The 16,047-nt window shown below is 38.7% G+C and overlaps 1 protein-coding gene across 1 annotated transcript in view; it reads right to left on the bottom strand.

The window, feature by feature from the left end:
* The window catches only part of LOC118426932 (anosmin-1-like), a 57,281-nt gene that overhangs the window by 15,115 nt on the left and 26,119 nt on the right, over positions 1-16,047 (bottom strand). Inside the window, exon 3 of the mRNA XM_035836564.1 lies at positions 1,934-1,999. Coding sequence (XP_035692457.1) covers positions 1,934-1,999 — 66 coding nt within the window. The remainder of the gene's footprint in view (positions 1-1,933; positions 2,000-16,047) is intronic.

Here is a 16,047-nt window from a genome sequence, read left to right on the forward strand (position 1 = left end):
AAGTACTGTAAATTTTTACATTTTTGCAGTTTTTTATGTGGCCACTTGCCGATAAGTCATCCGTCTTCGAACATATCCTAAGTCTTCCATTGTGTTATTACGTATTTCAACTACAAGCTCAAATATACTGTAAACTCTTGACTTTGACATTCAACTTAGGCAAACTTAAAGCAAATTTACAGTATTTATAAGGGTAGTTATGATTTTCTTGTCACGCAAGATGGAGGCATTTAAATGGAAGGAGGGAAACTTGTTGAAAGACATTTGTATGGGGGCGCTGCCAGTCACACCTTGAGGCTGATAGCTGTTGAATAGAAGCTGTCAAGGCTGGTAAATGGTCAGAACCGCAGATGAGGGAACTGTCACGCTCGCCAGGCACTTCTTGACCTCACTCGTTGGGAAAGGTCGAAACGGGCGGGGAGAGCCAAACCTGTTCTTAACAACGCTGATAGAAAAAGGGTGGGAAGTGTGCTTAAATAGCATGTCACTGGCAACCTTGTCGAGATTTATATCTCAATTCTAGCCAGGGGTGTCTCCAGCTTTAATTTTTTCCCATCCGGTCAGTTATTGCTTGGTAGCCCGTGTTGTTGATTTTTCTTAAATTCTTTATCAGTCTCATGCCATGATGCTTTTTATTAGTATTTATCGTTAAATACTTAAACATTGTGGAAAAGAATCACATATTTGAAGTGTTCAAGAAAAGGATGTCCCAACATCAATTAATTCCTGCAGGCCACATGTGGCAAGTCTTCTCCTGCCTGACACTTAATGTTCATTGACTAGCAATTACAAGTGATAAAGTGCTCCTGAGAGGCGAACCTACCAATACTTAAGCTCATCACACTTCGTAATCTGTGCTGTGCTGCTCATCCTCTCTGCAAATACCTGTTATCTTACGACAGTAACTCACTGTACAATACCTTAATGTCCAAATGTTAGCACTTCAAGGCGGCTCTAATTACCCTATTACAGCTCAAAGAGAATGGAACGCTTTGAACTTATTGTTACCTTGCTAATATCTACAGCACTGAGCTTTGGAAAAGGGTTCTTCCATTATGAAAGGTTGGAAGGGGAACATGGTGTGTCTAAAGAAAAAGATGATAATTAAACTTCCTTCCCCTCTATCTTGTTGGTTCCACTTTTTTTCTGATTTAACATCCAATTAATATATGGCCATAAAAGTTATATACCAGCCTTGAATTTTTTTTTCCTCTCTCAGTCAGTGTTTGGGCAAGGAGGCCGTAACCTCCTTGGTTTGGGATCCCATATACCACAGTAAAAAGCATTCCTTTTACTATCAAAGTACAACATAGTCTGCAATTCTAGTCCTACCTTTGCCAATCATCCACAATTTGACCTCTAAATGTACACCAGGTCCAGTTTTTATGTCTTAGACCTTGCACCAAGGAGGTTTGAATGGAATCCCTCACATGTATGCACAAAGTGCATTTCTACTGTGAGGTAAAAGGTCCAGATCTTCACCTCTACTTTCTCCTTTAAATTTCTTTCTTCCTTTCTCTTTGCCAACAATAAAAGCTTCACCTTGACACTTTAGAAGATGCAGATGGTACATTTTGCAGTCCATTTGAGAATGACCCTGGGACAAATGATTGACACACGGACTCACCCCGACTTTGGGAAAGCTTTTCACCACATCTGCACTGCACATCTCAAGCTTGCTTGACTGTGTAATACTGTTATCCCATGCTGTGATTTCAGTAAATGTGAAGGAGACTTCCAAACTCCACAAGACACTTTGAACAGTTTTTTGAGGGGATTTAATTTCGTGATAAGGGGGAAAAGGAGGCGCAATTTCAGTCTTTAAAGTTTGCCTTACCGACATAAAATTTTGTACTCTTCGCAGCTGAGGTCACTGCAAAAATTGTCACGAATATTTCAAGATTGATACAGCAATTTAAAACTGCAGACTTACCTCACAAGAGGTGATACAGGAAGACATGATGTCTGAAGGTGAGAAGTGCTGGCATGGATACAGGCACTGTAGAACAAGAACAGACATGGCGGTTAGTGCTGGACACTCAACATGTCAATACTCGCTCTTTTACGCTGCACTTGGGGGTCGTCTCACTAACGATGAATGAACGAAGAAGAACAAGGTGTCAATATTCTTCTGGGAACCCTGTATTGATGTTGAGTACAGGTACATTGGGAACCTGAAATGGCAGTATACTCTCCACACCGACGTGTTTCATGGCTCAGTGTTTTCTGGGTCCACTAGAAAACAAATGACAAGCCCCAGAGCATGGCTGCCAAAAACACTGAGCCTAGACCCTCCATCTGCTTGGAGATTAATGTTAGTACATTTTCCTGCTTGTAAAAGTCTGAGTTCATTAGTTTTTGCTCTCATCTAAGAAGAATTGCAGAAAAAATCATGTCCACAACATGTCCGGGACACCAGATATCAAAACCAGAAGTTCTGCTGCAGTACGGTAGAAAGCCGATATGAGCCCATTATTGAACTTGATCTTTATTTTCCAGATCCTGAAATCTTTTTATAGTGGGTTGTTCAATCAATGATGACCTGTGACAGTCAAAGATTCTGAAGTGAAACATTGTACAGAGCTTGTATGAAAGCTATCTTCTATTCCATCTTTGCAGATTTGAAATATTAATGGAATTTTTGACAGCCACTTTCCCCCTGAATATTTAGACAACACAACTGGTAAGGTGAAATGAGCCAAAAGAATACCCAGTACTATCTTTAGCAAGAGATATGCATAATTGATTAGACACAGCAAAGGCCATTATATGTCAAATTCCATCACACTAAAAGGATAAATTCTCATCTGATCATCATTAAAAACAATTTGCTGTCCAATTAACTCTAACCCTTCACATATATACAGGTGCCAGTGATCGATTAACGGTTTGCAAGAAAGACAATCTAATGGATGATTATTACGTAAATGGAAAAAATCCCCTGACAAGCATATTAAAAAGAGTTTCTAGCTTAAAATTTCTTCGCTGTGTAGTGAAGTGTGGTATACTTGGCGTGTTTGCCTGTCCTTCACCCCTAATACATGACGACTGACATTGAAAGGAGTGTTAAGCCACCACTGAATACAAGGCAGGCATTGTTCTGACTGGAAACAATTGTTTGCAGAGCCGACTACTTTTCCCACCTTCCTTCTCACTTCTGACAGGTGTGTAAGCATTGCCTTGCAAGACGAAACTAGACCTTTCAAATTTTTTTTCTGGTGTCACAAGATTTTCATATTAATTGAGTCCTGCACAACCAAGAAGCAAATGTCCGATACAACACATGTATAACGTCCTTGAACTGGCCCATCCACGTAACCGGCCCTTGGGGAATGGGGCCCATATACTGTAATTCTTGAAATTTTTTTTCTGGTGGGTTTTATGTTTGGTGGAAAAGTTTAAGGTGGTTTTATGTTAGGTGGAATCGTTCGAGGTGGTTTTATGTTAGGTGGAATCGGTCGAGGTGGTTTTATGTTAGGTGGAATCGTTCGAGGTGGTTTTATGTTAGGTGGAATCGTTCGAGGTGGTTTTATATGTTAGTGAAATATTCAGGGTGGAAACGTTTGAGGTGGTTTTATGTTTTATTGTGATCCGTGTTACATTACTGCAGTATGTGACTCTATAGCACTATCGCTAACTCAAAACTACCGTGAATACTCCATACTCCTACCACAAACTTTAACGCACTTACAGTAGCTGATTACAGCAAGAGATTGCATACCACAGACAAGGTGTATGACTGGTATAATCTACTATGTCTGTTCAAGAACATTCAAGCATTGCTAACATGGTTCAACCATTTGTGCTGACTTTACAATCTGAAAATAGAAACAAGCTAGACTAGGTGCAAAATGCACACCTTAGTAACTCGACACCCTGCTGGCTTGTTTTTAAACTGGATGGACACTTGCTTGGGGCCAAATCATTAAAGGTCTGAATGGGCAAAGAGACTGATCTAAATTCACTGCCCAACATCTACTGTTACTTTAAAAGTCATTGGATAAATTTCCGTAAACACAGCCAGTCTAGATCTTAATTCTTTTTTAACGTTCCATTGCATTTTTTAATTTTCTGGACAAAAAATTGGCCCAATGTCTTAAAAACGACATTTCTAAAGGTTCATAAGTGATGTTTCATTATTGATCAAGATGAAACCTACTAACACAGTAAGAATATGATACTCTACAAGACTGTCTAGGGAACAGCTAGTACAAGTGCTAGGGACATTTAATCTGTTTTCTTCCCTGTCCTGAAAAGCCAGCAGGGTTGAGAGAAGCTGTTTTTCAGTGCCTTGAAGCAAGAAGCTGCTGACAAAAGTCTTGTTTTGCTTTCTTTGTCCCCCTGCCTTTGTGGAAAGAAAAGCTAGACTGTAAGCGGCTTGGTTGTTTTTGTAGGCTGCCTTACCACACGGAGACAAAGTATAATTGGAAAACATGCTGTCAAAAAAGTTAAGACATGCTAGGCTGGGTGTGCCTGCAAAAAAATTAAAAAAACATAATTCTATCTTGAAAAGAATTGCTTGGATATAGAATACCTACATGTATTCTTAAAGAAGTTAGAAAAATGCCAGCTTAAGTTAAGAGTCCTAAAAAATATTGAATCTAAAATTTGAATAATTGCACTTGTTCCTCAGTGTACATGGGCCATTCCACCATCATAAAATCTATGAAATCCCCACAATAACTATTTGAGCTGTTCACTAACCAACAACGTATCATAAAACTGTTCAGGTGAAGCCAGTGATGCGGATAGTGTTCTTCTATTCATGCGTGCAGTATTTTGAAAAGCCTCTGCTGAAGTCCCAAAGGATTTGCTACTCAAAATCCCATCATCCCTTACTATGAGAAGTAAATCCATCTCATATAAGCACATGACTTGTCTCACCATCTTCCCTATCCACAATATAAACCTGTCCTCCGGCTACAAAACACACTGGGTTGACATCCTGTCAATGTTGATACTTGCGCGATAACGGTATCCAATACTTCTTACGCCTGGGGTGAAGTACGGTTGCTACACTCTGATACTCACCCTGTGCCAAACCTCATCAACATGCACAACTTCCGAAAGCCTTCCAAGAAAAAAGTTGCTATCGCATTGAGAACTTTGGCCCTGTTTAAGATTATAATGATCATAGTTGGAATAAGAATCTATCTAGTGTATCATCAATGCCTAAGGGTATCTCAATGTGATGTTTAATAATATCTAAGAACCTTATTATGCATCAAACACAAAGCAACATGCTGATGAAATTCAAAAGTCTTGAAGATAAAGTGTGGTACAGTTAACTGAAGCCCTTAGCCAAAGGAAAAAATTACAAACTGCAGAAGAGTTCAGGGACCCTATACCTCCATGGAATATTTAGAGCTTCATTATTTGATTTAAATTATAAGCAAATAGAAAATTCCACATTCACATATCATGTATTGTGATGTTTACCTAAGTACACTAACACATACATGTCACAAATATGAAATAATATAAGAGTAAAAATCGTACAAGGTACTTGTTAATTCTACCAACTCTAACGATACAAAAAACTACATTCTTTCATAGAAATAAAACTCTAGAACAATGTCCTGAATCATACTCTAAACTACTGAAGACATTTTTCATTACATTATTCAGACAATATAAAAACAGCTACACATGAAATAATTCCCTTTGAATAATGTGGAACACAGTGGTGTCCTCATATAAAAAAAAATCTCACTCTTGTGAAACTATCCAAAAATATCCAAGTGCCCACCAGTCGTTGATGCTTGTCCCATCAATTATCAAAACTGACTTAACTGTGCCATGTTGGGGGATGTAAAAACCTCATTCAACTTGTTTATCAAACACTTCAATAACACGCACCCCAGGCTGTTCAAATATTCCCTTTTTTCCTTTTCCCTGCCTGCTGATTTTCGAGTACCCAATTGGCAGTTTCCCAATTTGTGGTAGGCTTGGAGGACACTTCAAAACAAATTGTACAGCACGAGCGAAGGCTGCGGCAGTTCAGGATGCACCAGCAAATTAAGCACTAAGCATGCATACAGTAGAGAGGCCTGTCACAGTCAGTCTTGTACGTACCTACATTTGTATATCAGTAAACATAAAGGGCTTGTTGAGGAAAAAAAAAGAACAAACAAGTTTTTACTTCACAAAGATACACCATACATTTCTGTTTGCAAGAAACTTCATCTGTGTCGAACACAAAAATTTAGCACATCAAATATTTTGACTTTCTTATTTCTGTTTTCCTCATAATTGAAGGCCTACATGTAAAATATTTGTGTGATTTTGTACATATCTACTAATCTTGTATTGATAAATCACCAGCAAAAAATTGGATTTGGTATCATTAGGGAAAATCAATAACTAGCTGTGTGCAGCGAGAAGTGTGATGTAAGATGAAAAGAAAGTTAGTTGAAGTCTGCCTTTTCATTTTCAGCTTTGTCATTGGCCACCCTCTTGTTCCAACCACCTGCTTGCTCAAAACGGCATGTATGATTTAAACCTGCAATCTTTCCACTTTGTCACCCGTCTTTTGGAATGAGGATATGATAATTTGATAGATGTCTGGCTCTCTTTGTCAAGGTCACTCCACAATTCTATACCACACTACAGTGGGCACAATCACTCAATTTTCCTTCTCCAACTGCCCTGAAAGAATGGATGCCCACTCAATACCGCATCACTCTTTTTCGAAACATTTCCAACCTCATTGTTACCAACTTTCAGATGTAACTGCATGAAAAAAGAACCATCAGAAAAGTCATACATTCAGAACTTGGCAGACGGAACCAACTTTACAGCTGGTGTAACAGGATATGGAATCTTATCTGTCGAAGGAAATAGATTGTTCCTCTTCACCACTTAACCGTGGTGGCAGTTGGTCTGCTTCCATCGCTAACTGCCATATTTCTCATGTGTTGAAATAAACAATTACCAGGGACTGATGCACCACTGCATAAAGATGTCAGCAAATTGTGCAGCAACCATAACATAGCTTTCATTAATGGCTTTGAGGCACAAGTTTGAAAAGATCTGAAACTTGATCTAATTAAGATTTTACGATGTACAATGCATACTTCTTAAAAGATATAGGTACAGACATTTGAGTTCATTTCTCAACTTTAGGCCACACCAATTTAATTTCTTGGTTCACAGATTTTTTCATAAAAAATATGGAGCGAGAGGGCGAAATAAAAATAAAAATAAACATAAATTATGCAAATAAGTTCCTCATTACCATATTTGGTATCTGCTTATATTCCACCTATCATAATTAACATGTGTTACATGTATTGAGGTCCAGTTATTGAAAACAATGGAACTATACAATTTCCTCATTAATTATGCAAATTAAGTCCTCATTTGCATAACATGTATATCATTATGAACACCTTTGCCCAAGCTACCCGCATGCCTGAAATGCAGGCAATCCGTCGTTCCTTTCTGCAGTTATCCTCTTTGGAGTGTCTTGACAAAAACACCCCTGCAGTTCCACAATTAAATGTTAGGGGGCTGAAACTTGCCCCACTTTGTCATGACACCAAAAGCTATCTATCACCAAAATGTCAAGACCATAGCATGTCTGGAACAAGAGATACATTGAAAAAACTGCTATGATATAATATTCTCATTAATTATGCAAGTGTACTCCAATTTTGCATAATTAGTATCTTATATTGTACAACATTGTCTAAGGTACCTACATACCAAAAATCATGAAAATTCGTTGTTCCCTTCTTGAGTTATCGTCTTCAGAAGTTTTTGACAAAAATGCCCCTGCTATCCCAAAACTAGACGCTAGGGGGCCCAAACTTATGTCATTTCTTCCTGAGCACAAGAGCTATCTAATACTCAAAAATTGTGGCCATAGCTTGTTCAGAACACCGAGATAGCAAAACCGGAAGTTGGGCTGCAGTACCAAGGGGAGCCGCTAGGGGGGCCAAAATCTAATCATTTCCAGCTGTCATCACACACTACCAACACACCAAGTATGAAACTAATCCACCCAGCCGTTCATGAGTTATTTTGTTTACACACACACACACAAACACACAGACAGACAGACACACAAACGCGGGGTAAAATATAACCTCCATGACATTTCATGGAGGTAAAAATTGTAAAATGGTTGGGGTAAAGGTAACGGCTAATCCAAAACATAAAGAAAAAAGTTTTCAGCTTGAAAAAAGTACAAAAACACTATTACTGTACAGTAACAGCACCTGTACCCACACTTTAAGGAGCTTATGATATAAAGGCCAATTTGCTACACCAGAAAGTTGGTGAATGGCTTCATTAATGGTGAAAATTTGCTGAGTAGTAATTTTTATTTTTATTTTTTTTCTCCAAAAAATAGGAGCGAGCGAATCCGTGAACCAAGAAATTAAATCGGTGTGGCCTTAAAGATACATAAATCTAGCAATGGAAATGGCTTTCAGACTGAGAACTAAGTTTGAACAGCTCCTTGGTTTGAAGAAGACGTTTTTGAAACCGAAGCTTAACTCTTTAGATACAACACAAAATGCAAAAATCTCTAATCTAATGACATAATTGAAGACATTGAAATAAACATTTCAACTTAGTTAGAAATAGTAAATATCAAAAGTTGCATTAAAACAGACAATATCCATTCAGCAAAAGAAAGAAATGCAGCAATGAGATCTGAGAATTTCCCTCCCTATCAGAACAACAAGCTAAGGGCCATCAAGCCAAATAGGACAATAAGCCCACAGGCTGTTCTAATCCCCAGGATTTACAGGGAATTAGCACCCCACTACAAACTACCCCAGTAATCGGCCAGATCATTACTTTATGGACTCTCTTTAGATCAGATTAGTTTATTAGCTACCTACTCAACTGTTCCCATCAACAGCATTGTCCTAGAAAGAAGGCAAAATCACCAAGCTATGCTATTAAGGAACCCGTACATTCTCAAGATAATTAGACAAAATGAGTTCCAGAATTGTTTTTTGGCCATTCTGGTTTAAGAGATGATGTTAGTAACATTATGCACACAGGCAGAAACCTATCAGAGAACCAACACTGGTTCCCTATAGCAGAATTAATCTGTTTAGTCCTAGAAAGAAGGCAAAATTGCCAAGCTTACCTCATAAGGAACCTACTGGTAGATTCTTATAAGATTATAGACAAAATGATCGAGTTCCAGAATTGTTGTTTGGCCATTCTGGTGTAAGAGATGATGTTAGTAACATTGTGCACACAGGAAGACATGTATCAGCGAACCAGCAGAAATAATCTCTGTTTCCTTCAAAAATTGCCCTAGAAAGAAGGCAAAATCACCAAGCTATATGCTACTAAGGAACCTGTACACAAAATGAGTTCCAGAATTGTTCTTCGGCCATTCTGGTTTAAGAGAAGATGTTACATTTGTACACACAGGCAGGTAGACACCTATCAGAGAACCAACACTGGTTCCCTATAGCAGAATTAATCAGTTTCCTTAAAAAATTGTCCTAGAAAGAAGGCAAAATTGCCAAGCTTGGCTCCTATTAAAGGAACCTACTAGTAGATTCTTATAAGATTATAATAGACAAAATGAGTTCCAGAATTGTTGTTTGGCCATTCTGGTGTAAGAGATGATGTTAGTAACATTGTGCACACAGGAAGACATGTATCGAGGAACCAGCAGAAATAATCTCTGTTTCCTTCAAAAATTGTCCTAGAAAGAAGGCAAATTCAACAAGCTATGCTACTAAGGAACCCGTACACAAAATGAGTTCCAGAATTGTTCTTCGGCCATTCTGGTTTAAGAGAAGATGTTACATTTGTACACACAGGCAGGTAGACACCTATCAGAGAACCAACACTGGCTCCCTATAGCAGAACTAATCTGTTTCCCCAGGTCAATACCCAATACATTACACACAGCTGATGTACTGCGCCATGTTCAGGGTATTTAACTGGACTCATTACTTGTCCCACCCTTAATTTGCGCGAAGAGAAGCTGTCTTCGGAGATGCACTTAACTACCGATCTAACGTCTTCGCTGGGGGCCTATCTCATTTCCACAGACCGCATTACAGGCGTATTACAAGGGAGGTGAGGGCGCTTTAACGAACCACCTCGTTGCCCAACATTGGCGATATTAGAGGGAACGACTCTTCTGAGATCGGGAGCCCACCAGAGCTAACAGCCATACTTTACCCCAGCCAAGCGAATAGATCACGGAATTCAAGAGTCAGCAAAAAACTCTCTTCTGGGACACTCTTAAGAGAACTAAAATCTTAACGAGAACCAAGACCAATTTCCACACCTCATTAAATTCATGTTTTCTCTTTATGGCCCACAAGAATATCAATACCAGCATTAAGAAGCTAATGGAGAATTCGAAACTTTTCTTGCAGCAAAAGAGGGTGTCAGAATTAAGGATACACTCCACTTATTCCATCTCTTATGAATTATCATTTAAATCTTTCCTGACAAAATGTTACAGTCAAAAGATGACATAAAAGATATGCATGTCTTTCTGTATTCCTACTACATGTAGGTGTGTTTGTTACTACTCACAAATATATGCAATAACAAGGTATGCAAACCTACTGGGTCTATGAACCTTTTAGTTTTCATTTAACCCTGTTCATACCTGAGGGTTCATTATGCACCATTAATTTATTTTCTTATTAGCACTAGAAGAAGGTTAATTTTTGGCTATACCCAGCGAGTTCTTAGAAGAAGATAACAATTTATGATTTTGAATTTCTGACTCTCATTCTGAAGATTCTGTGAGTCCAGCTTTTTTTTTGCTTATCAGATATGCTTTTTTTTTCTGATGGCATATTGGTTTCTTTCCTATAAGGCACAGTCACAAGAAACCAAGTTCAGCAGAACTGACATGCTATCAGGAAAAGCATGTAACAAGCCCCAAAGAAGCGTGACTCATTAAGAGCCAACTAAGAAGACTATTCATGTACAAGGAAATCAAAGCAAAACCTTCAAGACTCTGGCTTGTTCCCAAGGAGTAACTGGAGAACCTCCTTGGCAGATGCACCATTTTGGACAGTGATCTATGAACACCCTGTGTGGCAGGACATGTTGGGCCAATTTGTCCACTCACTGACGGGAGATTTATTGCCGTGGCTATTACAGGTGACACTTCACAGTTGAATCTGGTGGAAAATCTTATTCGCTTGAGAAAAGAGCCTGATCGGATGAAAGCACCTTATCCCTCTTGGCACCGTCGTGTCTAGACAAGTAAAAGATGACATTTCTCCTTCGAATCCCTCTCTTTTGCCTTCTTTCATATAATAAGTTGTACTTGTTATCAGAAACATTTCTGCTGTAAGGTGTCCTTCACTTTCTTTTGCTTCGTTTATCACTTGAGAGTTGACAGTTGATCAGAAATATTATGATCACTTTTCCATCTAATTATTCTCTAATTAGACAAAGATGACAATTCTATGATAAGACCCGTAAATACCAGGATTTGTAAATAGGGATTCACCCAGGCCTTCACTTTGTTTTGCTTTGTGTTTTACTGGAGAGGAGATAGTGATTATATAAAATATTATGCTCACTTTTTCCATCTAATTATTTCCCTAATTAGATGAAGGTGACAATTCTATGATAAAACCTGTACATACGAGGATTTGTAAATAGGGATTCACCCAAGCCACCCACTGGGATTGGTCCCAATTTGCGAATCCTTGTATGAACGGTCCGAATTCGACTCTGAGGAAGGATTCACAAATCAAGCCCAATTCCAGAACCTGGGTAAAACTCAATTTGGGATCCTGATATGAATGGTGGCTAATACAAAATATGTGCTATGTGCCTCCCTTCATTCTGCTCTGTCTACTGGTATCACTGTGGAGAATACTGCATGTAGTGTATTATAGTATTTGTTCATCTGAAGTATCATGTATTTCATGCTCATTTATTCTATCTTCTATTTCCTATTGTTTTCTGGTCACATATACCATATTTGTGTCCAGAGCAATTGAGCTGAAGAAAATTCCAGTGAGTTTAATTCCCTGAGTTGGAGAACTGTAGTTAAACTTTTCCGTAAAGTATTTGTTGGGGTTGAGGTTGCATTTTTAAATGGTGTTGGAAAAAAATGGAGTAATCTGACTGAATGGCGTCTTGTACAAAGTATAGTCCTACGCATGAGCTTAGATAGTACTTATGCCATGTGTTGAATATGATTCTACGTACCATCAGCTTACAGCACATGAAACAGATTGGTAGGTTACTCATGAAAGACTTCCATCTTATTCCTAACTCCTTCAAAAGTTTGTCTTCCGAGTCGTTACATTTTCTTCACAACTGTCTAACACAGGGCCACACAGGGGAATAAATCTGTGTACTTCCATACCTTAGCATGTCCTGGGAGAAACTTTTTCCATCAGGAATCAGCCTAGTGTGTTAATCTGGGTCGAGAATATTCATTTCACTTACAAGAAGCGGGGATTACTGGCCCATCACTTTTCCTTATGTCGTTAATAAGGAAAAGCCCGGTCCAGCTGGCCCGACCACCCCGACAAAATCCAATACCGCACAACAACGCTCTCCTTAGCCACTCTTGCTGCCCTCTAAATATTTCAGCAAGGGTTTAGCGGCGATGACAGAGGACTCAACCAGCCAAGTAACAAGGAACGTGGGTGGGCAGTAACCAGGTTTTAAGTAGCCTCCATCTGTATGAGGTCCTGGTAACTACGTAATTCTGTTCCAGGTGTTGGAGTAACAGATGGAACAGGCCTAACAGGTTACAGCAGGTGACAGAGCGACCCAGCTGGTCAACCAGGCGCACCGGAAATAATGAACTAATCTGCTAATGTCGTGGCTGAACCATTTCCAAGTGTGATGGAAAGTTATGGGGAACGTGGAAATGTGAGGACTTCCACGGGACTAATTAGCGGAAGCACTTATGAGAAGAAAAGCAATTTGCCTTGTGGCAACAGGAAAGATTAACATCAAGAAGATTTACTACAAGTTGTGTTAAGAATGTGGCATCGACATAAGGCAACGAATCAATCTCGCACAAAATATTCACCGAGGCTTGGCAAAGTATTGATAGACAGGGAAGCTCTTTAATGATTGAAGCACCCTCCTATAGTCGTAACAACTGTCATCTATCAAAAGAAGCAAAGAAATTGTGGCAAGTATTTACTACATATCTCTCTATCTATCATGATTTCTTGCACTTATGGAATAGACATTGTTAGGAGACTCCAATGGAAAATTTATGAGTAAATTGCATTTAAAATGTTATTGATGTTACACTGTTGTATCTACCTGATGAACTCATCTAGGAAGTTGTAAAACTAGGATGAAAGTCATGATCATACTTTCTCAAGAGATAACAAGTGGTTGAAGTTTACAGCGACTGTCTTCTTTCCTTCCTTAAAGAAGATGAGACACTTCCTGTTTGCGAAAGCTATCATCTTCGATCGTAGCTGGAAGCTATAAGATTGGTAGATCAACAAATCATAGGATTGTGCCTATCAGCCACCAAATTTTCAAGATGCAAATATCAAAATGTCACATCTTGAAGGATATTGAAGATCACCGTTCAAGGTTTTGAAGGAAGGGAGCCGTCTTAAGCTTTGCTGCGCAGTCTCACGAAATAAACATACGTCAAAAAGTCAAGCGGAATATCTCTGATTGCTATCCAAATGTCAATATCAAAATGTAACATCTTGAGACATTGAAGATTTTCCGTTCAAGGGTTTGAAGAAAAAGAGCTATCTTAAGCTTTGCTGCGCAGTATCACAAATGAATATACATCAAAAAGTCAAGCGGCATATCTCCGATTGCTGCTGATAATCCAAATGTCAATATCGAAATGTAACATCTTGAGATATTAAAGATTTTCTGTTCAAGGTTTCTAAGAAAGAGCTTTGCTGCGTAGTCTCGTGAAATAAATACATATTAGGAAGTCAAGTGGCATGTCTCCAATTGCTGCTGATTTCCACATGCTCTATTGTTGGTGCGACACTACTCCCACAGAGGATTTAATGTCAACATATCTGTCAACGAAAAAGGGAGGAGAGTACACACAACACAACCAAATTATACAGAGATAAAGCTACCTGTAATCCCTGTACAATTCCGAAACTGGCGGGGAGTTCAAATCATTGGCCCCAGGAGTTTTGTTAACACGAAGCCTCCTCAAACAAAAAACCCAATTACCCGGCTCCGATAATCCCCTTCAATTTATCTATGATTCTTCATGGGGAAGTTCTATCTGTACTGTCAGTTTTATCAGTGGGAAATGAGAGAGAGATTGGGGCTCATTACCAAGCAGCAAGGGTGGCTATGAATCAGCTTGTCAGCAAGATATGGATCAAAATTGGGCCATATTTCTTCTGCGCTCATGGCTTCTTGGGAATAGAAATTCATGAACTTTTATCTTGGTTTGGATTAATCAGTGACTGATACGTACTGCAAGAAGAAAAGTTGCCTACAGGATGAAAGTTACTAGAGTGGAGAGATACGAAAATGGTACGCTTAGCACTGTAATCGTAGATGATTCACAAACAGTATCCTATACAAGAAAAGTCAGTAACAATGGATCAGGAACTCACCAACCAATTTTCTGTTTTCACAGAATGTTAAAAAATGCTCAGGCCACTCAAGTAAAAGATATGTTGTGATCTGTATAGAAGCACTGAGATGTTTTTTTGTTATTTATATCATATTACTGCATATCTTCAATAAAGTTAACGTTTTTTTTATAATAGATTATAACAAAATAAGAAACTTATCAACCAATAACTATAAGGCATCCAAAAGAAATGTCCAATCTACGTACTGAAGATAGAAAGTCTCATCAACAAAAAAATACACAAGCCCCTCATAAACATGTGATTTACTAACTAACAATTGGCTAGTAAGTTAACTTATCAACCAACCATTAATAACAGATCTAGAGGTTTTCCAACAAATTGAGATGGCAGCCAGAAATGCCTGAACAACAAGATGAAGACAGAAATGTCAATTACCAAAAAACGCACTAGCCCCTCATCAACATGTGATATATATAAGTTACCTGGAATCCCCACGGGACCCATTGATAAGCAGAGAAAGGTTTCCTTGGAGAAATTTGGACATGGTCACTGGTCTTGTATAAATGAGCCCTTGGCTTGGTCAGCACATTGCACAATTCATTACCCCCCCTCCCAGCAGGTCATTCTTCACATTAACTCTCCGTGGTAAAAGGACACACAAAATCGTGACCTTAAGATGCAATTTTCTTAATTAGCTACAAGGAAGGCCGTATGATTTAATTGTGTAATTAATAAGGCAAAGCTTTTTTGATATTTTGACCTTTCTAGGTTTAGGTGTGACGCCACCACAGCTACAGTCAACCCTCAGTTCATCCACTGTGGGTAAATTGGACCTATTGATCTTCTTGCATCAAAAAAAGAGTAATCAAGATTTATGCAGGGGCATTATGTTTATTTTCAATGTATTGATCTATTACGGCATGCATTTTATTTCCCATCTGTAAGTGTAAGAAAGGCTTTTTTTTCGACTACCAACCCAATTAGCAAGCGTATTCAACACCTGATATCATCGTAAATATAGACCTGGTGCTCAGAATCATAATACCCTTTTATAGCTATTGGTAAAGTTGTCAAAGGCGCCATAACTATACACAGTAAAGACCTATACACAGTAAACTCGGTTATATCACCAAGTTAAATAACACCTCATATGCTATACAATTTGCTCACACAACTGTAAACCATAGTGCCATGGTATCTTCACATTATGTGAGTATTCATGTGGCTAACTAGTCCAGCAACTTTTAAACCCCAAATTGTTGTCTCTCTAACCGCAAAAGGCTTTGGTGTTTGGCAGGGTCTGTTACCAATTCTGTAAACTCCCTTCTCTCTCGAGAGACGAGGCAATTTTTCATCCCAATTATAGCGAAGAAATCTTGACAAATTGAGCCAGTAAGACAATCTTCTGTCTGTTGTTTAATGGCCATACAGTTGGATCTGTGCAAGCTTGACCGATGATACGGCATTACCTACATGTTGTTAGAAGCACTTTTGGCCTTGAAAATTTCCTCTCAAATGATAC

Source organism: Branchiostoma floridae, chromosome 12 (genome assembly GCF_000003815.2).
Source record: "Branchiostoma floridae strain S238N-H82 chromosome 12, Bfl_VNyyK, whole genome shotgun sequence".
Lineage (NCBI taxonomy): Eukaryota > Metazoa > Chordata > Leptocardii > Amphioxiformes > Branchiostomatidae > Branchiostoma > Branchiostoma floridae.